Source organism: Pipra filicauda, unplaced genomic scaffold, assembly GCF_003945595.2.
Source record: "Pipra filicauda isolate LSUMZ 115617 unplaced genomic scaffold, ASM394559v2 scaffold381_size687511_pilon, whole genome shotgun sequence".
NCBI lineage: Eukaryota > Metazoa > Chordata > Aves > Passeriformes > Pipridae > Pipra > Pipra filicauda.
This window is the reverse complement of record NW_024104511.1, coordinates 363,203-385,187: the sequence shown is the minus strand read 5'-3', so window position 1 is coordinate 385,187 and position 21,985 is coordinate 363,203. Positions and strand designations below refer to the sequence as shown.

The window sequence follows — 21,985 nt, the reverse complement described above, 5'->3', positions numbered from 1 at the left end:
CTACCAACACTATTTATTTTGGGGATGAACTGCCCCATTCCCGTAGCTCACCTTTCAAAGGGCACCCTGCATTTGGGGTTTGTCCTCATGTCTTAAAGCAAAAATATTTTGCTGCAGCTCAGCTATGTGTTGTGCTCAACTTGAAACATTTCTGCTTCCAGGTGGCCAACAAGGGCGACCATTTTGTACAAATGGTAGCCCCATTGCTAAAACTCTTCTTTCTTGTTTTAGGAGGAGACAACCACTCATCCATGTTGCAAACTACTCTCCAAGTGTGCGAGATCACCACTGACCCCTCTGGGTCTTACCCTCAGAGGCAAAGCCAGGCTTCAGCCTCCGTCTGCTCGGGAGCCTTATGCTGGGGCAGGGCCCTGGAAAGAGCAGAGAATGAGGTGAAACGAGAGCCCTTTCAGCAGCAACAATGGCCCTCTAATTCCCCCGGCAGAGCAGGTGACAGGCTGTGTGCACAGGTACAGCGAGAGCTCCCCGGGGACAGCACGGCTCTCTGACCACGGCCCCTCTGCAAGGCCCAGGACAACAGCAGGACCTTGGAGACTACACCTGCTCTGAAACACTCCTTTTGTGAGGGTCAAAACCCAAGCCTTGATCAATTATTCTGCAGTCGGGTGGCTTTGTGAGGGATGAAATGGATGCTTCAGCCCTGTGCTCACCCGGCCCAGCCCTCCCCAGCCCGTGGAGCACCAGCTGTTTGCCAAAACACATTTCCTGAGGCTCAGCAGAGCTGCTGGAGATACCACAGGCACACAAGCACCAGTGGATGCTGATTCAGCATCACTTTCATAAAGAAAATATATCTGAATTATCAGGGTTTCTTTTGGGGCAGACTGTGGTGAATTCCACATGTTTCTTTTCCGCCAAATCTTTTGCTGAAACTTCTTCCTCTTCTGTGATTGTCATTTTAAGACAGAGCAGGTGTCAGAGACAGCTGTATGTGGCCACCAAAATCTGTCACACAAGGCAAGAGACACCTTTGAGCTCTCAGAAATAATTACTGTCAAAGCCAGCCCTTGGCATAAAGACGCTGAACCGCTCAGGTGCACAGTGAGAGTCGCCGTGTGTGTGCACGCCCCTCAAATACATCCATTTGTACATGAAAATTGGAACTAGAGCAACACTTTGCTTATTCAATACCTAATAAACTTGGTTCTCTCGACACGAGCAAGACTCATACAAGAAGATAGGATTTGCTTTTGGAAAGCACAAGAATTTCCTTCAATTTTTCTCCAGCCTGTACACGATTTTCCCGGTTTGGGGAAAGTTCAAATTGCCGTCAGCTAAAGCTGCACCCAAATTCCTGTAAGCAAAGGGGGAGGGGAAAAGGCTTTGCCTTCCTACAGCTCTTCCCCAGGCTGTTCCTGCACACGGTGGAGAGGAGGCTGCAAGGAGGGAATTACCCAAAGATGCAGCGGGGCAGGATTACAGCTCTGGATGTGGATGAATTTAAGCCAGTTCTCCCCTGTGCCCCGCAAACATCCTCACCACCAGCTGATAGTGACTCTGATACGAGCCTTTTGTACTCTCCCGCAGGTTTATTCTTTTCTTTCTTGTATAAGAAACTGGAATTTATTTGAAAGGTTTGAACTGAGACCTGCCGCACCTCAGGTACCTGTTTTTATCCCAGGCTCTGGAACAAAACTCACTTTAGTCCTGTTGGAATTTAATTAAACAGCCCTGTCGTGAAACACCACCACAGTCCCACAAACCATTCCTAGCAGTGCAAGGAGAACCTCAGGAGGTGGCTTAGGGCCGTACAGCAAAAATACCCATAAAATACCGAAAATACCAAAGAAAAACAAAAACTATTACACCTTCACAACTATCACAGCTTCACAAGCCTGCCCAGAAACAGATCTTTCACCCCAAAAGCTCCCTGCCACGTCAGCCAGTCCCCCGCAATGTGCCGCCCATCCCTGCTCATCCCAGGCTGTTCCCGGCGTGCCGGCACGTCCCGCATGAATCCCAAAGCCAGGAACAAGGCAGCTGCCTGCGCGCAACGTGCAGGCTGTGTGTGGTAGGGCTGTACTCGCAGCCTGCCAACACCCGGGCCGGGAACGCCGCGGGATGGCCGCTGCCAATGGGAGCCGGCAGGAACGGAGCCATGTGGGAAACTTAAAATGCAAGTGGAGCCGGGAGTGCGCGGCGGGTCCTGCCCGAGCTGCCAGGAGCGCGGGTCGCGCTCGGGGTTAATTTGGTGGGCGAGCGGAGAGATGGGCTGGGAGATGGGCTGAGATCAACCGGGTCCGGCAGAGGGGTTTATCTGCAGCCTCTTTGGAACACAGTGCTATGAAGGAGGTTAGACCCGACTCTGATATTCGCCCACCTCAGTTAGACAAAAACCTGGAGTCTGGATTTAAAGATGCTCTTTTAGCTGTTTCTGAAATCACTCTGCAAGGGAGAGGGAACATGTGTTCACATCCCTGAAGTTCCTGCGTGTTGCCACCCTGTTCTTCACGGAGCAGGACAGTGTTGGAGTGTTCATTAAAGCAACCCTAAACCGATCTTATTTCCTGAAGCATTCCACATGCCAAACCCACCTAACAACGCTTTTAGGAATATTCCTTTTCCCATTTAACTCGCTAAATTTTCCATTAGATTTAGAAGCCTGCTAAAGCTTAAAAAAATAATATTATAAATTAAAATTATAAATTAAAAAGTCAGTATGTGACCAAAGGCGACATCCCTTCCCAAATTCTCCAAATCTCATTTCCAAGGTGCATGGGAATTCCTGCGGAGCGCGGGCATCCCTGGAGCGCTCGCAAGCGGGTGATTTTCCACCCAACAGCCCAATTCATACAAATACTCACATAACCCCCCCTCCCAGCAAACCTCCTTCTGACGGAGCTGTCCCAGCTGGGCAGGGGCAGGAGCAGCCGCCCCATCGCCTGCGCTCCCCCCGGGATGCTCGGGGCGGGGATGGGGGATGTTCCCCCCCGGGGTGCCGGTCCCCTCCCTCCCCGCCGGGGCTGAGGAAGCGGAGGGAGCCGTGGAGTTGCTCTGCATATTAATGAGCCGGGAGTGAGGGCAGCGGGAGCCGCTTTAAAGGAGGCGAAGGGAAGGCAGCGGCAGAGCGCAGGCAGCGCAGGCAGCGCCGGGCAGCCGCTCCGCCGGGAGCCGCTCCGCTGTCCCCTCCCTGGTGACACAGCCCCGGGTCAGCGGGATCGGGGGGACGAACCCCAAGCGAGAAAACACATCAACCCCTCCGGTGTCTCCTCGGGTACCCGCTGTCTCACCATGAAGCTCCTGACAGCAGCTCTGCTTCTGCTCTTCATCGCGATGTGCTTGGCCAGCGCAGAAGGTAAAGTGGTTTTTTTCTGCCTATTCCCGCATAAACCTCTTTTCCAGTAATTTGTGTTTGCCTCCTGCTAGCCCCGGGTTGGGCTGTGCTGTCCCTGCCTGCTGTGAAGGTGCGATGTGCAGAATCTGCGAGGGAGGGAGCCGCGAGGTTTTTAAAGGTGAAGTAGAGGTAAAATACACGGGGCAGCTGTGTCTTCGTTTGTGCCTTCATTGGAGGGCAAAGAGCTCTCAGCGTGGCAGGTCATGCCATGCTCTCCGTTATTCAGGAATACAACTCAAATACCTCCTGTTAGGTGGGTTTAGCATGTGGAATGCTTCAGGAAATAAGATCGGTTTAGGGTTGCTTTAATGAACACTCGAAGGGTGGTTTTCAGGGAAAATGGAGCAGAGCTGGATTTGAGGTTGTGGCACAGTCTGCATTTTCTGCTGTGCTCAAAAATGATGGTTAAAAAACGCTCAGCTTTTGTCTGGCTGTGACTGCACCACGACACCCATGTGAGGAGAAATGACTGGAAGTCCTACAAAGTCCAAGTGGGACGTGAGTGAATGAGAAAGCAGCCGAGACGTGCGCTTGCTTTCTCAGTTTAAAGAGTTCTGACTCTCATTTCCTTTTGCTAAATATAATTATATTTAATCGCGGCAGGTGCACTGTAAAAAAATCTGATATTTACAAAGCCTCAGAACATATATAGTGCTCTAGAACATATTTCCCAGAGAGCCACTACCTTTTCCTGGGATATACCAAAGAAAAAAAAAATTAATTTTTTTTTTAAGCTCTGCAGCTTCACAAAATTCAGCTTTTCCCACCAAGGCTTGAAAGAGCAAACTGAAGTTTTCCTGGATGCACCCAGGCTGGAGGGAAGGGACGTTTGGTATGCAGGAGGCTTTGCAGGCGCATGAGAAAGTGCTTTCTCTTGTAGGCGTGAAGTGCAAATGCTCAAGGAAAGGTCCTAAAATAAGATTCTCTAACGTACGGAAGTTGGAAGTGAAACCGAGGTACCCGTTTTGCGTGGAAGAGATGATTATGTAAGTCTGCCTTCATTGATTGCTCTCAGTTTCCCTGTCAGCTGAACTGCTTTACCTTATACTGCGAGTTCCTTCTTTGTTCTTTGTTTTCCTCATGCCCCGGCATGCTAATTCCTGAGAATATTCATTTGCAAATTGAATATCCCTGGGAATATTCTGATGCAAAAAAAAAATGTGCAATTCTGACCCAAACCCCATCTGTTATTTTTCGACAGAATTTTTTTTTCCCTTAAAATCAATATTTCCAGAACAGGTAGCGACAAAAAGATAATCATTAGTTCAAGTGAAAATAATGACAAATCCTACTCCAAGCTACCTGATATAAAATTCAGAGCTATTTAGTTAAGTTATTCTGGGCATGCAGAATAAATATGAACAGAGTTTGGTTTCTGCAAGGAATATTAGCCCGACCAGAGACAGATTTTCACCTGTGTTGTACCAGAGCAATTCCCTTCATTCACGGAGATTACCCAGCATTTAAGAAAATGTTTTCCTCCCAGTCTCCCTGCAAGTTGGGATCAATGCTGCTATGAAATCTCAAAGTGATGAAATGGCTAACCAAGGTGAGGCAGGTTCAGGGATTTTTGACATGACTAGCTCAAAAGGACGGTTTTTTAGATTTTAAATATGGGTGGGTTTTGGTTTTTTCCTGTCCCGTTTTGGATATCTTAAGATTCCCCCAACAAAGCACCTTCCAACCAGCACATGTGGCTGGATAAGGACGGATTAACCAAGAAGACTTCACCAAGCTCCTCTGCCACCTAAGAGAGGGGAAAAGGGTCCCAAGAGCAGCCACACTCCCAGGACACCAAGAGCTGGTTTGATCCAGCATTTGTGTTCCCTCATGGAACATTTGCCATTCGTTCAACAGCAGGATCTGAGCACTGTCCTGCCAGGCTCTGTACCACCTCTGGCACTCTGTAATGCCCTTGGGGACAAATCTTGCTCATCCAACTGGCACAAACAAGGAGATACCACGGACTTCTCATGCAGAACTGGCTCGTCAGACTCAGCGAGAGCTTGTGGAGGAGGAATGGAGATCCAAGGTTCATTATGCTTCCTCCAGAGCTAGACCAGCATCACTGTGAGCAATGCTGAGCTCAGGGAATATCAGACCCACTTCTCTGAAGCCCAGATCAGCTGATGGTGACCTGAACAGAAGAATGCTTGCAGAGCATCCCTGCCTGAATCAGCCCCTCACAGCTTCACCTCGTTCTCTTTGACCCTTCAACAGCAAAACGATGGTGTGGAGGAACACCAACTCTTCACTCAAGGCATTTCCCCAAAAGCAGATGGTGACCAGGGGGTATAAAATAAATCTCAATAATGCCACATTTCACTTCCAATCAGAAAACTGGGGAAGCTGGAACACTGTGTGTAGGAGCCGCTGCTTTCCCAGCCCGATCACTATGCAGATGTCGAGCAATGCTATTCAAGCCTGAGGGCTGACAGAATTGTCCCATCATCTCCCCTCCCCATGGGTGTCTGTGGGGCAGGGCAGACCCACCGGCATCCCTGCCTTTCCAGCTACCCTAATGCAGCCTGAACTCAGCTCTGACAGCAAACTGAAATTAATATTCTGAGAACAAATTGATCCCGGAGCCTCTGGACAAGGCACAGCGGAGCTAAATTCCTGCAACTGAGTTTTTGTTGCTGCAGTGATCATCTAAAACGAGTTGTCGAAGCTGTGTTCCCTTCTGCCCTCCTCAAAAGCTCTCATATGTTTTCATACAGCAGAAACTTGGCATAAATGATGTTGGGCAAAGAAGCAGTGGGTATGGGGGTGGTGCAGTTTAGGGAGGTTTTGGCCATAACCCCCCCAGCAGAGCTGTGGTACAGGGTAAGAGACAGTTAAACTGAGTCCTCAGTTTAGTCAAAACCTATCAAGATTCATGGTACATCCAGCAGCAATTGTGAGTGTATCTGTCTCTTGGAATGAGAGAAAGCAGCAGAAAACAGGAGAGAAGTTTAACTCTTTCTGCCTCAAATGTTCAACCCCCTCCCTTCCCAATTCCATGTTTTGCCCCATCCCAGAGAGCTGGGATGTGTCAGGATGAAAACAGCTGATGGAAAATAGATGTTATTGGGAACCTTTCTCAAGAGGCAGTCAAGGCAGGTGACAGTCCCCACACTGGTTTTGGATGAAAGGACCAGAGTCAGGATCCTTGGGGTCATGGACACAGGGTGTTTGTAGGCAGAGGAGCAGCCCCACCATCCCTCAGATGAGAAGTGTGAGGGCACGGAGTGCTGGGGGGCACAAACTGACCCAGAGTGCTCATCACAGCCCTGGAGGCAGCGATCTACTAGGGGGGATTTTGGCACAGGGACCCTCAGACACCAGGGGTAAAGGCTCCAGACAGCAAGTCCTTGGTGGCTAAGGGACAAATCCCACTGGAGGTGAAAGTTCTGGTGCTTCAGCCCCTTCTCCATCCCTCTCAACCTCTTCTTGCAGCCCACCCAGACAGCTCCTCCCTCAGGGTATGAGCTCCCACAGTGCCTCTCAGGCACATCCCCTTACATTTGTCAGACCAGCATCCTCAAAAGCAGGGCCAGCCTGGCTCAGGGTGCCCAAAAATGCTGCCACCCAACCCTGTGCCAATCAGGGACTGCCTGAGAACTGCAGAGGACTGTGGAGCTGCCTTGGGAACATCTCCTGTGCTCTCCATCCTCCAGCACCAAAGAGAAAACCTGCATGTGATGTCAAAGCAATGCATGTCAGGATGAGAAAAGAGCCAGTTCACCTGAGAAGCAAATCCTGCATCTCCTCCTCCTCAGACAAGATGATCTAGTAAATCCAGAGTGTCCTTCACTGCTTCTGGTGCAAGTATAGGATTTGCTGCTTTTCAGAGGTGTTTCTACTCCTCTCCTCTTGCAATTCAGCCTGTCCATCACTTTCTGGAAATACTTGTGTGGCCTGTCAGAGGAGAAACCCAAGCCAAGGTGTGGATCAGCCACTGCCTGGAGGAACTTTGAACTGGCCTCAAGTCCCTCAAAACTCACCTGCCCTGTGCCTTCAGTGAAAGTTTGGTTTCACCCCTGTCCAAAGCTACAGGAAAACTCCTCTTCTCATGCACACACTGCTCTCCAGAGGGGTTGGCTGACAACACCCTTAGAACAGAGATAGTCCATGATTTTAGCAGTGACTCTGCCTTTTCTGTCGCCTGCAGCCACCAAGGAGGCTCTTGGAGGCTTCCACCACTTTTCCATGCACTTGGGAAAAGGGCACTTCCTCCCAGAAAAACAACCTGGAAATTACACCTTAACTTCTTGTGACCTTAGCTTAGACCTGATGGGGGTGGAGCAGAAAGGGGAGCAGGGAGAAAGGTTAATTGAATAGAAAGAACAATTTGAACACCTTGTGCAATCTCAAAACTGGAAACGTGGTGAGACCTTTAGCTCAGTTCATGCAGGCAGCACGTTTTGCTTCCTCAGAACCAGGAGGGAGAGCTGGGAAAGTTTGCACTATTTCTTGTGTTAGAAGATAAACAGCTTCTTTCTGAACCAAACCATAAAAGAAACCCATCGGTGTACACAGGTATTTCTGGTTTTCTGCCATCATTTTCCTCATGTCTCTAGCAGCATTTCAATAACTCCATGAGAGTGTTTTAGTTAAATCAATAACTGCTTTTCCCTGTCATGGATGGTATTTCCAGAAAATCAATAATTCTAATACAGGTTGTGATTGTGAGTTTGTTTGTTTCTTTCTAATTTCCTAAATTAATAGCAAAACCAGAAAACTGCTTCATTTTGAGCCCTGAGAGGTGGGGCAGCCTTGATGTTTCTGCAAAGCCATCCTTTTGGGAAGCATCTTTGGGTCTCTCATGTCACCTTGGTTGTGTCAGACCAAGTGATGATGGCCTCACTAAGCCCTCAAGGAGGGGACCTAAAACAAAGAGAAGACTTTTGCCATGTTTTGTCTCCCAACAGGCTTTGTTGTGATAATCAGGGGGCACCAAGCTGGCAAAGAGAGCAGGATCAGGCTGTGAGCAGAGGAGGCTGAAGCCCCCAGAGCTGCATGCTGAGGCTCAGAGCTGGGCTGTTGGGCACAAAGACATTCTCCCATGTGCAAGTATTTAAAATATTGCAGAATTAACAGGGGGGAAAAAAGCAAAAATTAAAATAATCAGTGAAACCATTGTGATATTTTCTCTCAAATGAAATTTTGTTGAGCGTAAAGGAACAGTCTCCTCATGCAAAGACCTTGTGGTTGCCTGAATGAGCCCTAATTAAATAATCCATTGGGCTCAAAAGATGATATCTAACAAGTAGGCAGAGCAAACCCACTGATTAAAACCAGAGGGTAGGTCTTGCTCTGGTACAACAGCGTAATGGCAGGCAATGGATTGGGAACAGCCAAACCTGCTGCTCTGTTATTCCAATAAACAAATATCTGCCAGAAAACACAGGGAATGAAGAGCCTTCCATTGGCCCCCTGACCAGTTTTGGGAGTTGGTGGGGCGGGAGCAGGGGTGGGAATTGCCTGTGCCTGCCATGAGCTGTGTCCCTTGCCCTGCAGTGTGACACTGTGGACCAAGGTGAGGGGGGAGCAGCAGCACTGCCTGAACCCCAAACGCCAGAACACCGTGAGGCTGCTCAAGTGGTACCGAGTATGGAAGGAGAAAGGCAGGTAAGCACTTGCTGAACTGGGGAGGATCTCGGTGGCAAGCCAGGCAACCAGCAGCTCCCAGGCACGGAGAAACCAGGGAAGTGCACACACTGCAAGTGCTCCATCCAGCACCCAGGATGTATTTCATTACCCAAATTACGATTTTAAACGGGTGTTCTTGGTATTATTTCTTTCCTGCCACGTGAAGTTCTCACTCCTATTTTAGGATTAGGCTGTTCTGGCTGTAAATAGTAATTATTTCTGGTCAAAATATTAATCAGCTGATGTTCTCAGTTACTTACATACACTCACCTCCCTTCCACGGGGAAAACTCCAAGATGAAAAGCTGAAGTATTTGCAGCCATGAGAAAAGCAGTCAGAAGAGCTGGGAAGAGAGAGCCCTGTCACACACTTTAGTCACACCACCTCAGCATCATCAGTCTCTGATGACGCAGGGATCTGCCAATTTTAGCAAGTGTACCATGGCCAGAAAAGCAATAATTTTCTGGCAAAAATCTCTGACACCTTCTCCCTTGTAAAGAAGATTTTTTTTTTCCTAAGTCATCAGTCACAGAAAGGGAGAAACATCTCCCCCAACTCCCTGCCAGTCCCTGCCTCTGCTTCACAACCAGAGCACGTGGGGGAAGCCCTATTGCATAACCACATATTTACACTCTTCCCCCCTTTCTTTTTCTTTTTTTCTTATAATGCCATCATTAATAAGACCAAGGATGCCCAGCCTCGGGCTTGTCCCTCAGGAGATGTGCAGACAGACAACCCATCATGTTGTTCTGTCAGGACACAATCTAGAAAAATGGCAGAGTAATATTATCCCAAACAGAACACATAATGTGAATTTATTATATCTATGGACAGCTCATGATAAGCATCAGCAATTGTATAAAAGATAGGGGTTTTCCAGTGGTTAAAGTGAATTAGCTGATGTGGATTTCTTCTTATTATTTATCCTGATAATCGTGGCACAGTGTGTTATTCCCCACATGCCTCCATGGTGTGGTAGTGTCAAAGTCCAACACCCCTCCCAGATGCTTTATGGACATAGATTGCTGAAAGTCAGCAACTTGATTTCCAGATTGCTTAGGCAAAGGCTAAAAATCTGGTTTCTAGAGTTTAATTATTTGTGGATTGTTTTTGTTATTATTATTGTTATTATTGTTGTTCTTGTTGTTGTTGTTTGAAATGGACTTGAAGTTTAATTCATAGTTTAAATACCCTGCTCTTGGTTCTTCCTCTGTTTAGGGTCTATGAAGAATAAGAGCAAGTGGTGTGAGGACTGGAGCAGATTCCCTTGGCTGGCATAGGACTGGGCTCTACAGAAGATTATTTCTCTCTCGCAGGCATAAGACACAAACTCTATATTATTATAAAGCACTTTTTACCAAGGGTCAGTTTTTACATTTTATAGCCACGTGCAAAAGGCTTCCAGATTTCCTAAGCATCTGTTGCACTTCTGATTCCACACCCGTCTGCTCCGTACTGAAATCGGGAAAAACATGTTCTTTTCGTTCTAAAGAAGTTGTTCCGGGATTTTTTTTTTTTTAATTTTTTTTTTTTCTTTTTAATTATTCTTCATTCATACTGCACTATGATCGCAATCGAGCTTTATAAGCTCATCAGGCAAACAGCGACGTTCGTGACGGTGTCACACACAGCCATTCCCTCGCCCTCCGGGCAGCGGGAAAGCTCCGGGGCCGGGCTTTGCTGGGCGCCTTTGCAGCCTCCTCCACCTCAGCCGGGCAAAGCAGGGACCAAAGACGAGTTTGCTGGGGCAGCTGCCACCGAAACGTGGCTGTACCTGCAGAACGAGGTCCCTCCTCAGCACCTCGTCAAGTGAGCCTGAGATCACTTGTGTACCTCTTCTCTAAAGGACTCGAGGTCTGGCTGCAAAGCGAAGCGCCCCCTGTCTCCCTTTTAACCTCTCATGCATTAGGAAGCATTTCTAGGTTGTTTTTATTACTAAGAAAATAAAAAAGTCTGTTCGGTTTTGGGGTTTTTTGGTTGTTTTGGTTTTTTTTTTTGTTTTTTTCACCTGAAGCACTTACAGAGAGTTTGTGGCTTCAGTACTGAGATATTTTAAGCTTCAAGGCTATTGTGTATGATTTCCTAGATTTGTAGCAACAACAACAACAAAGAAAGCCTTTAAAAGGTACCTTTTTATGAAAAATATGATAGGGCAAACATATAAATACCTATGTATGTTTTAGTCACAATACAACATATTCATTATTTTGAATGTAATACTTCCATGTTAAGCAGTGCATTCCTCTTTTTAATATAACAAAACTACCTTTTCATTTGTAAATATACTATAGGAAGTCTCCCTGTATTATCTTGCTGTATAATGTACTGTACTGCTAAATTATCATATGCTATTTAAATGTTTGAAATATTTAGAAGGTTGCATGCAGATTTCATATTTCTTTCTAAGACAAACAAAAAAAAGTAATAAAAAAATATATTTAAAACAAGCTGACAATTGCTTTTAAATTCCCTTAAGCCATCAGGGAACTCCAGCCACTTCTAATCACTTGGGTTTCTGTGGATGAATTGGTTTGGGGGGGAAAAACGGTGTCTCAGAGAATCTGATTAGAGATGTGGCATCTTGATGACTCTGGAATTAGAAAACATTATTCTAGTACAATTTACTTTCCTTCCTCATTTTAGGATTTGGATTTCAGCCAAACACAAGGAATGACATAAATAAGGGCAATACCATTAGCCTGTAGCCACTAGTCTGGTGTCAAGTGAACACAAATCAACCACTTCAATCCATACAAAACCAAGTAAAAAAAGTGATTTAAATAAGATCTGGGTTAGTTTGAGGAAGGTTGAACAACAAAAATCAGACAACAAAAACCACCACCACCTCTTCCTACACAGTTTCTACCCTCACCCACAGGGAGGGACTTTGCACCCCACAGGGCTCCTCCATCACTCCCCAGATAAAAGGAAAGCAGCAGATTGGAATGGTAAGGCCAGCAAGAGTTTCAATGCATCCAAAGCTCCTGGTGTTCCCTGCACAGCACCTCTTGCCTTCCTGCCTGCTCCCAGCTGTGCAAGGGCAGCTGCTCCCAGGATCAGCAAGAGCTCTGCCACAGCAATCTTCAACTGTGCAATCAGGCCAATGCCTGGCCTCAGCTCAAGGTTCTCCTGCTGCTCAGGCAGACAAAAAAGGGAAAAAACCCCATATACATGCACTATATATATGTATATATATATATCTCCTTAATTACTGTGCTAATACCTGGCAGAGCTGAAGGAGAAAGAGCTGTTAGATTTCAAAGTATTTTCCTATTGTGCACAAGGATGAAGCTCAAGCTTCAGGTACCTATGAGTAAAAATCCTGAGGAAGATCCCAGAGTATTTAAGAAATTAAATCTCTGGAGATATCAAGCACCAGGCTCTGCTTCTGGCTGAGCATCTGAACTCCATCTCTGGGCAAGCCCAGACCCATGAGCTGCCCCTCTCCTTTCTCAAGTCACATGTTAACAGGGCCAGTAGATTTTCCTTGAGAAGATTTGATTTCAACATACCAGCAGACTTCAAAAATGTTTATGCTTGTTTAGTGACTACTGGGCAATGGATTTCCTGGAAAAAATATTGATATGGTTGCATAAGAGGTGGTTAAATGCTGCTGGGAATGCTGTGCACAGCTCTGATTGCCCAAACTGATCTCCTAATGACTCACACCTCACAGGGTATAGCCTGCACAAATGACTCTTAGCTCTGGGTTCATCTGCCACACCAAAACCACCAGCAAAAACTAAGCACTGAGGAAACCAATTGTAATGTTTTTCTGCTTGTCAAAATGAGAAACAAACAAACAAACAAAAAGACCAAAACAAACAAAAAACACCTCCAAAAACCCCCAAAACTTTGGTTCAATACTTGTATGTCCCTTAACCAAAATCTGTCTTTTAAATAAAACAACTCTCAAAAACAGGAATTGAAACTATGAAGAGACAAAAACTGCCCCTGAGCTGGTTTTCCCAAGCCTGTTAACCTGCATGTCCAGGCAGGGTTTTTAACTTCCCAGGAACAGGAGGAGCATCCCTTGCCATCCCTGATACACAGTTATAAAGGGAAATACTGCATCAGAAGGTAACTACCATTACCAAATCAGCCACTTTCCCTCAGACTGAAACATCTCTGCTAAAACATTTAAATACATATATATATATATATATAATGTATCTGTGTAGGTACCTCCTCCGCAAAGATTTGGCAGCAACCCTAAGGTTTGCTTTTGTTTTCCCCAGCAGCCTGTGAAGCCACAGGAGACCCTTCATTCCAGCCTCCCTCATATGCAAACCATACATTTGTGCTCTGAGACTGAAAAATTAAGCCGCTGGAACACGGTCTGAGCATGCACCAGCCAGCCCTGAGGGCTCCCCGGTTCCCAATTTACCTTCCCAACAGCCTGAACACGTGCAGGGTAAGCAGGAGCTTTGCTTCATCCTGGGGTGCAGGAGCAGCAGACCCCACAGTTCCTTTACTCCATGAAGCATCACAGACATGTAAACCCTTCCCAGAGCATCCAAGTAGCCAACTGCTTTCCCCATCCAGCCTGCAAAGCTGCTCCCCAGCAGCCAGGAGCACATGGAAATGAAGCAACAAGCCCTGCAAAGGAGACCTTCACACACAGCCCATCCTTCCCCTGGGCACTGGGCATCCACAGGCTGCACCCCTTCAGAAACAGGGCTATTGGATTTTATTTTAATAGAAGCACAGGGGTGAACCAGCTGCAGTGAGAGGACACAATAGTGGGGAGACCTGCCTGGCCTTTCCAGTGAGAGCACTACATGGGATTAGTAATGTTACACAGAGCCTTTCACCACTTGCTTTTCACTTGTTCGTGTATGGTCCGGGTCAGCACTGGTCAGAAAAGTTTATTAAGAAGTGATAGCTGCTTGGTGGTCTGTGTGAGGTGGCTCTGGGCAGGCCCTGCCGTGCCCCAGCTCCCCCAGGCCCCCTAAATCAAGGCACAAGGCCATGCCAGATTGCTGCACACGTGGGGACCTTTCCTGGCCACGTTCACGTGGTGGAAGTGCTGGCTCTGCACTATGCAGGTTTTACCAGGGCTGTGGGAGCAAACGTGGGGCTCCATGGAGGGGCTGGGGGGCTGCACCGGTCACCCCTGAGACCTGAGTGGGAAGTCAAAGGCAGTGTTACAGCAACACAAATGCTCTCTGAGCTAATTAACCAGCAGAGTTGGGACCCTTCTGGGCCCATATTTGCAGAGAATAGGAATGAATGTGAATAAAAAAAGCCACCACCCCCAGGACTCATCATCCCACTGGGATCCAGAACCAGCGCCTGTCCAAGGGTAAAGGGCCTCTGTGCAACCTGATATCACTTAACAGGTTTTATATGAGCCCAGACAGAGCTTGCAGTCTCCAAAACACACTTCCCATTAGGTCAAATGAAACTCCAGGCACATTTGGGGTATTTTTCCTCCAAAGCCAGTTTTCAAAAATGAAGCATTGAAATCCAGATGTGTACAGCATCTGAAGGCCTCACTTACTGCCAGTTGTTCAGCACCTTTGGAAAAAGGTAAGCTGGCTTGGGCTGAACTGGGGTTTCAGATCCAGAAGGATGGGCAGCTCATCTTGAAAAACCTGGATGCACTGAGTTCACGCCAGGGCATTCTGTGGATTTTCCATGCCTGGCACTCCTGTTGGGATTTGTTGTTCAGTTTGTTCCCTTCAACAGGTTGAGGTGTGCAAGGTCACCACTGGAAATACAGGTATTTTTGAGGATTGCTGTTTGCAGCTCTCCCTGGCTCTGTGTTTGCTCTGCCAGAAACTCTGTGTCTGTTAGTCATTGATTTCCCTCTGATCCTAAACCACAGAGAGCTGAGTGTTTCCTGGAAGGTACTCATTTTGCCTTGAAAAGCTGCACCCCATGAGCCTGCAGCTATCCTTGTAACCAGCACACATTTCTGGCAAAGCAGATTTCCTCTAATTCCTTTACCTGACATAACCCACCCCAGAACAGCAACTGGGATTGCCATTGCCTGAGAGACAGCAGATGCAGCTGCCTTTGCAAGCAGCTCCAGATGCTTTGAGCGATCACTGGCGCTCAGAGGTATCGACACACACCTTACAGAAATATTGTCTGCAAAATTCTGGGCATCCAGGCAATGTGGAAAACCCCAGGACACTGTTAGCTGTGCTCCCTGACAACACATACCTGCATCTCCCTGGAACGTGCCCACAAAGGTGTTTGAACTACCATTTCATAAATTGTACCTGCACAAAATGGGGCCACCACTTGGTCCTCATGTGAGACTGAGACAGTCAGCATCCTCTTTACCCTCCAAGGTTGCCTCCTTGGACCATCACCTCCACTAACCAGTGGCCCTGCACGGGCAGCTCCTGATTCCTACGAGAGGTAATGAAGTTTTTAATACCCAGAACAGATCCAGAAGTTGGATTTTGAGCTTCTTTGTTTCTGTGAGCCAGTGCTATTTGAGACAAAGCTGTGTGAGATCAAAAGGATGGTTGGGAGGCCCCAGGAGCCCGAGGTTCAGCCCCATTCCTTGCTCTCACCAGCACTTCGGTGTCTGGCAGCTCCTGGGCCATGGCCAGCACATCCCAGCCCAGATGACTGTTCTGAAGGAGCAGTGGGGAAAGCAGGGCTGAAAGGCCATCTAGTGGTAACCAAAAACCGTCTCAGACAGCCGGGGGACACCTCAACGGCATTATAAATCAGTTTGGAGCCTGCTCACTGAGCTGCTGTGGCTGGGGATGCTCGTCCTCAGCTCTGCAAGAAAAGCTTCAGCTGTTGTATTTGGATTAGGAAACACCCCCAAAGCAAAGGAAAACAAAACAAAAACCAAAGCAAAGCAGCTGTGTTTTGAGAAACCTGCTCAGAGGTTTACAGAGTGATATTATCCTGTCAGTTTGGAGCATGTACACTAAGGGAAAAGAGGACACCTGGCTGCTCTGTGCCTGCAGGAGCCGTGTCCATCACACCAGTGTGGGAAACTGGACTGCAGCACAACTCTGGGGACACTCATTCCCAAACCACCTGCCTCAAATCCTTTAAGAATATCAGGAGTTTCTACCCAATGTGGTTTTCTTGCCCAGTGTTTCTCCCTCCTGTCACCAGCTCTCCAGAGAGACCAGGACCCACAGGACCCCACGTGGTTGCCATTCCCCAGGTGCTGCACTGGGGTCCTGTCCTCAGGCAGGACCCTCTGACCTCCCAGCAGCCAAAACATGCACACTGTCACCTTCAGTGCCTCAAGTGGAGAACCTGCTCCTTCTTACTGGGCACTAGCACAATTCATCCAACCACCAAATCAAAGCCAAGATCCCTGAAAGAAATGTGTGCAGGGATGCAAAGTGCACAAGTGTTTATTCTCTGAACACCCGGTAACAGGTTGTGTTTCAGGTCCTTTTCCTGACCTCTGAAGTCCTCAAATCCCCTTGGATTTGTCTCTCATCTTTTGCCCGTTCATTTTCTCAGCTCTTTGGCTCTGATGACACCCATGGAGGACATCCAGCCCAACAGGAGCTGGATGAGCAGGCACACAGGACCCGGGAGGCAGGGATGACATGACATGAAGTGACAGGAAAGCAAGCAGGCAGCCAAGGCCTGGGAAAATCACCACGCCTGCGTTTTTGGTTTCCTTCCTGCACAATAAAAAGGGTTAGTGAATTCCTCTTGGATGGGTTTCAGAACCTCTTCCAAGGAAAAAGAAAATAATCCTGCTGATGTTCACTTCAGGCTGATAATTACAGGGATGATTGTGATTTATTCCTATCATAAATCTTGGAGCCAGAAAAGGGGTTTGAGGTTTGCAAGATTTGCTGGATGACAAAGGGAAAACACAGCTCTAATTGCCCTTCTTTGTTGTGTTTAATTAAGGATTCTGAAGCAACTGATCTCAGGGTTTTTTTCATGGTTAGAAACCTGCAAGGAAAAGAAAATCTCTCTGCAGAGGCACCAATCGAAGCTTTGTTGGGTTACTAGGCACTAAGTGTGCTACATCTGAACACTCAGGACTCCCAGAAAAAGAAGCTTATTAAAGGAAAAGAAATGCTACAACAGGCTTCTTTCCTCCCCTTTCCTCCCCCCCACTTCCAGTAGGCCTTGGCAATTTTGAGCTCACTTCTAATCCCGGAAGAAATGTCTTTTTACCTCATTATTGCCCATTCAATCGTGTTGCATAAAAATACTTCTCTGTTTCTATTACCTTCATAATTGCACCATTTACATTTTTCCTTGGGGTTTACTTCAACCTCCTTTCTTAACTCTCCAGACTTATCACTTCTGCCATCACATTAGGAAAAACAAACCAGCCCAGAGCAGCTCAGCTCCCTCCTCAGGCCCGTAATTCCCAGTCAAGCACCGCCCCTCCCCAGCACAACTGGTGCTACCTCTCAAATTCAAAATGTAAGTGGCTGGCAGGGTGTTCCCTCTCCATTTTTGTACAACAGCTAAAACAGTTCTGCCAGGAAAATCCAGTTCCTCATTATGGCAACCAGTGTCAGAGCATCACATCTGGCTGTGAGTGATGCCACCAGCCCAGGCTGCAGGAAGTCAAGGGATGAAAGGAAAAGCAGGAAATCCTTGGGATTGCTTTCAGTCTAAAGGCACTTGAGACAGTGGTTTTTTTGCAGAAATCAATGGCACTTGATAAAGGGGGAACCCCTTAGGCCAAAACAGGACCCCCACACGCTGCACCAACCAAGGGAACACCTGCCAGGAAACACAGGTTTGGGTTGCCCAGAAGGTTAAAACCCAACACTTCAACTGCACAGAACAACAGACTGGACAGTTATGGCTGGAAATGTTGCTCAACGAGGGGAAAATGTCAAACATAACTCTAAAGGGGGGGGGGAGGGGAAGAATTCTTGGGTTTGCCATGGTGTCTGGGAAAAGTTATCTTAAGGTCAGGAGGAAAGAATGGAGCAGGACATTGAATTTGGCTAAAGCTTGTTGTGGAAAATTATAATGGAAATCAAATAGAAATGCAGGATGGCCTTAAAGCAAAGAATGAAGGCAAAACAAGCAATTTTCTGTGTTTTAGGGGATTTTTGCCCACCTTCTGAGTTTTCCAGCAGAGCCTCCACGCAGGTTATCCATCCCAGCCAGGACCGGGAGAGCAGCACCGGCTCCGAGCCGCAGCTTGGTGGAGGTTGACACCTTGTGGTTGTTCCCATCACTTACAAGTCAGAAAAGATGGGCTTTTCCTTTATTTTTCTCTTGAAGACAGTGGGTGGAGTTCATGGCCGCAGAGCTGAATTCCCGGCACCTGGCACGTCATCTGTGGGGTTGGGGTCTGGGGTCATCAACAGGTTAATGAAGATAAATAACACCGAACACTGAAAACGATAAAAAAACCTCAGCCATACACTATTTTTTTCTGGGGGAAGAAATAAAGAAAAGGAAAAAAGATTCCCTTGGATAGGCACCAGCTGTATATACATTAGACCCACAAGACAAGTAATAAAAAGTGATCTCGATGTTGCTCAGCAATTTTCCAGCCCCTTTGGATCCCTCCCTGTTTGCACAGTGGGGTGAGAGGTGCAGAGCCCTGGGTAACTCCAACAGCTGCTTTGGAGAAGTGGAGCTGCTCCAGCTCCAGAGAAATTATCTCTAATTCCCACTGGAGTAAATGGAAAGAGGCTCAAGACCTGCCACGCATTAAACCTGAGATGAAGGAAAAAAGTACCTTGGGTTTTACCCAAGAGGGTTTAAAAAAGAGACATTCATAGTCTGAAGAAGTGCATTCACTTCTTCATTTCTAATTAAGTATTTTATTGCCGTTTAATACATGCTTAAATTGGAGAAGAAACCAGCATCCCCACACCAGAGGCACAGCAGAAAGACATCAGCCAAACTTGTTTCCCCTCATTAGCCAAGTACTTGTTTCAGAGGAGTTTGTTACTGTGGAAGTGCATCCAGCCCCAAGGGAGAAAAAACCTTCACCTAGGACAACATTTACTTCCCCTTAATCATGCTGCTCCACTGTCTAATTCCCTGAGTGCTAGAACTAGTGCTTTGTATTTATTTAGCACTTTACCCCTTCAAGCCACTCTAAAATATGTATTAGCAGGCATAAAATTTAAAGCTGCACTAGTAGAAAAATGTTCAGTAATTATAATGGTTGGTATATACCTTGCAAACTATTCTTGCCACCTGAGGGTCAGACTTAGCTGCATACCCTGGTCCTCCACAGTGCCACTGCAGGAATAAAGCACAGCACCTGCAGGGTCTTCCTGTAAAGTTTTTCCTTCTCTCTCTCAGTCCAGCTCAGCTGCACCATTATGTACTGGTCCCAGCAAACCCAGCACTGGGAGTTTCAAGGGCTGTTACACCTGTAGTTTGACACCATACTTTTATTTTTTTCTCTTTATACCTGAAGGCACTGACATAAGGAAATCCTGAGAGATGATACCTGGCTGTAGGAAGATGCAGTTCCTCACCTTCCCTGTGGCTGCTCACGCTAACAAGGGGTGAATTCAGCCTAGAATTTAAGATGCTTGTGCCTGTGGTTTAGTCCCTGAGAAATGGGAACTTTAAAGGATATATTGCACATATAATACGAAGGTAAATGGTAAGTTAGAAGGTTAACCAGAAGCTGGTTTTAATTCCAGAAAACAGAGCAAATCTACCCCTTATTTACCATTTGCTGCCAGCAAAGTTTAATGCAATTTGTTTGAAAATCAGTGGACACTCTTCCAAAAGCTGAGCTGGTGCAGGGAAAAAAAAGGGGGTTAGTTTAGAAAGAGTCAGGGCACCATCACTGTGTGTTCTCACCGAAGTACCTTAACTCAGAAGTCACACAATGTTTCATCTTGACATTTTCTAAAAATCATGTTCTGTTTAAGGCAAACTAAATCTCTTCCTCCTTCCACCCACCCCAGTGCCCAGTTTGCCCTCTGACCTGCAAAGTCCGTTTTACCCCACTCAGTGTGGCCCAGCCAGAGCTGCCCCACACCAGCTCTCCCAAACCCAGCACCCATGGCAGCCAAAACCACCCCAAAACACCAACCCGCAGCCAGGAGAACAACTTTGGATTGCTTTTCCTCACTCAGAAACATTTACAGTTCTAGTCAAGGTCATGTAACTACTTTACTGAGGTACTTTTTAAAAATTAATTATTTTTTTTAGTAGTACCATAAAAGCAATAACATGACAGAGGTGAGATACAAACCTTCAGCCCTGCACGGCCGAATTTGCAGCACTGAGCCTTGGGGTGTCACCCTCGTCCCTCTCATGGCCAGAGCAGCAGGACCTGCACCCCAAAGGGTCATCCCTGGGGTCAGGGAGCAGGACCCTGTGCCCAGGACTGGTGGCTGGAGCTGTCTCCTTTCCTTTCCCACCTGCCCTGCTCAGCCCAGGCACTGGGGCTCCTGCAAGCACCAGCAGGTCCCTGCCCAGCCCTCAAACCTCTTTTGGGGTCAATTCACCTGCTTTTTTTTAATGAGCTGCCACCTTCTTCCTCACTGATCTAACATTTCACTATAGATGGCCTTTATCTATGTATAATACATCCAGTCTGTGATGTGAAAAGCATCTGGATGGTTTCACACCGATGTCCCTTTACAGACAAACCTTTCCCACCTGCCCCAACAGCCTGCAATGGGTGCACTTCAAAATGACTCCCTGTTAAAAACACGTGAAGCATCTCAATTTTCTTGTGTGTGTGTGTGCTCTAATTGCCAGGGCAAAGCAGTGGCTGAGGTGTGGCAGGGAATTTAGATCAAGACCCTCTGTGCACACGGGTGACCCAGCCTTCCCCTCCTGTTTTGTGTGCAGATGCACACGTATGTACACATGTAAAACACATGTGCAGGTGTGTGGCTGTGTGTGCACACACAGGAGTGGGTGTGGCCAGGTGGGCACAGGGGTGCACACACATGGTGGGCACACTCAGGTGTGGGCACGTCCAGACACGTGTCTGTGTCTGCACATCCATGGGGGAGTTGCTCCCCAGCCTTGCCCTCCCGCCCCCAATCCCGGGGAAGGAAGCAGGCAATTCCCTTCGGGGGCAACCCTTGTCCCTACAATGCCAGGGAAGGGATTATACCAGGGGATTAACATTTTAAACTCCCCTTCCAGACCTACTCAATCAAAGATCCTCAGGCCAGTAATCGTATTTCTGTCCCGGGATTACTGCATTCCTGAGTCCAAACCTCAATTTCAGGAGAAATTGGGAGAGTTCCCCCCTCAAACCCTGCGCACCCCGAACTCCCTGGGAGGGGGCAGAAGCTGCTGCATTTGTGTTTTTCTCCCTTTTTTTTAGCCCTTCTCTCCGATTCCCCTCCCGTGGCCGGGAGAGGACTCTGTGAGCGCTTTTCTTGTCGCCTGCCTCCTCCTAATTCCCAGTAATTTATCCCGTATTAAAACTCCCTTAAGGAAGAATGGCCCGGGACCCAACACCTGCTATGCAAATGGCAGCAAATCCCCCGGGCCCCCGTGGAGGGGCAGTGGGGACCCGCGGGCTGCTGGTGGTCCTGGAGCATCCTCCCCCTGCTGCAGGACTCCAAACCAGAGCCAAAGGGGACCCCCAGACCTGGGGGGGAACCCTAAAGCCCCTCCCAAAGAGCTCAGGCTATATTTCACCCCCACATTATGGTGTTTAATTCTTTCTGGTTATTTTTGTCACTCCGAAGCAGAATTATTGATATGGAAAGTATAAAGGAAAACCTGAGTATCTCAGCATGTAGTTAAGCTTCCTGGTTTGGGATGTTGTTGGGAGATTTCTTCTGCAAGGCAGCCAGTGAATTTTGTCCCTTTCTTTTGGGATAAGTGTTCTAGCTTCAATTAACAAAATACAAACCAACAAAAGAGGGGGGGATTGTGGGCGGGAGAAGGTGGAGGGGGGAAAAGAAGAGAAGAAAAAGCTCTGGCACAATGAAGGTGTGGGAGAAAAGGGCTCATTTCTCGGAGGTGACATCCTAATCTTATTTTTCCCAGTTAATGTGATAGCCAGGAGGCTGGGGAAGGCCAGGCAGGGTGTGTGCATGACCACACCATGAGGGTTTGGCTCTTTTCCTT

General features: G+C 47.4%; 1 protein-coding gene across 1 annotated transcript; it reads left to right on the top strand.

Annotated features, from left to right (window-relative positions):
• The first annotated feature begins 2,943 nt into the window (after window positions 1–2,943).
• CXCL14 (C-X-C motif chemokine ligand 14) lies at window positions 2,944–11,380 on the top strand. The gene is made up of 4 exons (XM_027747710.2): window positions 2,944–3,316; window positions 4,236–4,341; window positions 8,858–8,968; window positions 10,208–11,380. The coding sequence occupies exons 1-4, from the start codon at window positions 3,253–3,255 to the stop codon at window positions 10,221–10,223; spliced, it is 297 nt and encodes a 98-aa protein (XP_027603511.1). The 5' UTR covers window positions 2,944–3,252; the 3' UTR covers window positions 10,224–11,380.
• Window positions 11,381–21,985: the final 10,605 nt, after the last annotated feature.

Coding starts and splice junctions, on each gene's coding strand:
- CXCL14 (XM_027747710.2), top strand. CDS start 3,253: ATGAAGCTCCTGACAGCAGCTCTGCTTCTGCTCTTCATCGCGATGTGC. Junction 3,317..4,235: donor GTGCTTGGCCAGCGCAGAAG/GTAAAGTGGTTT, acceptor TTTCTCTTGTAG/GCGTGAAGTGCAAATGCTCA. Junction 4,342..8,857: donor TGCGTGGAAGAGATGATTAT/GTAAGTCTGCCT, acceptor CTTGCCCTGCAG/TGTGACACTGTGGACCAAGG.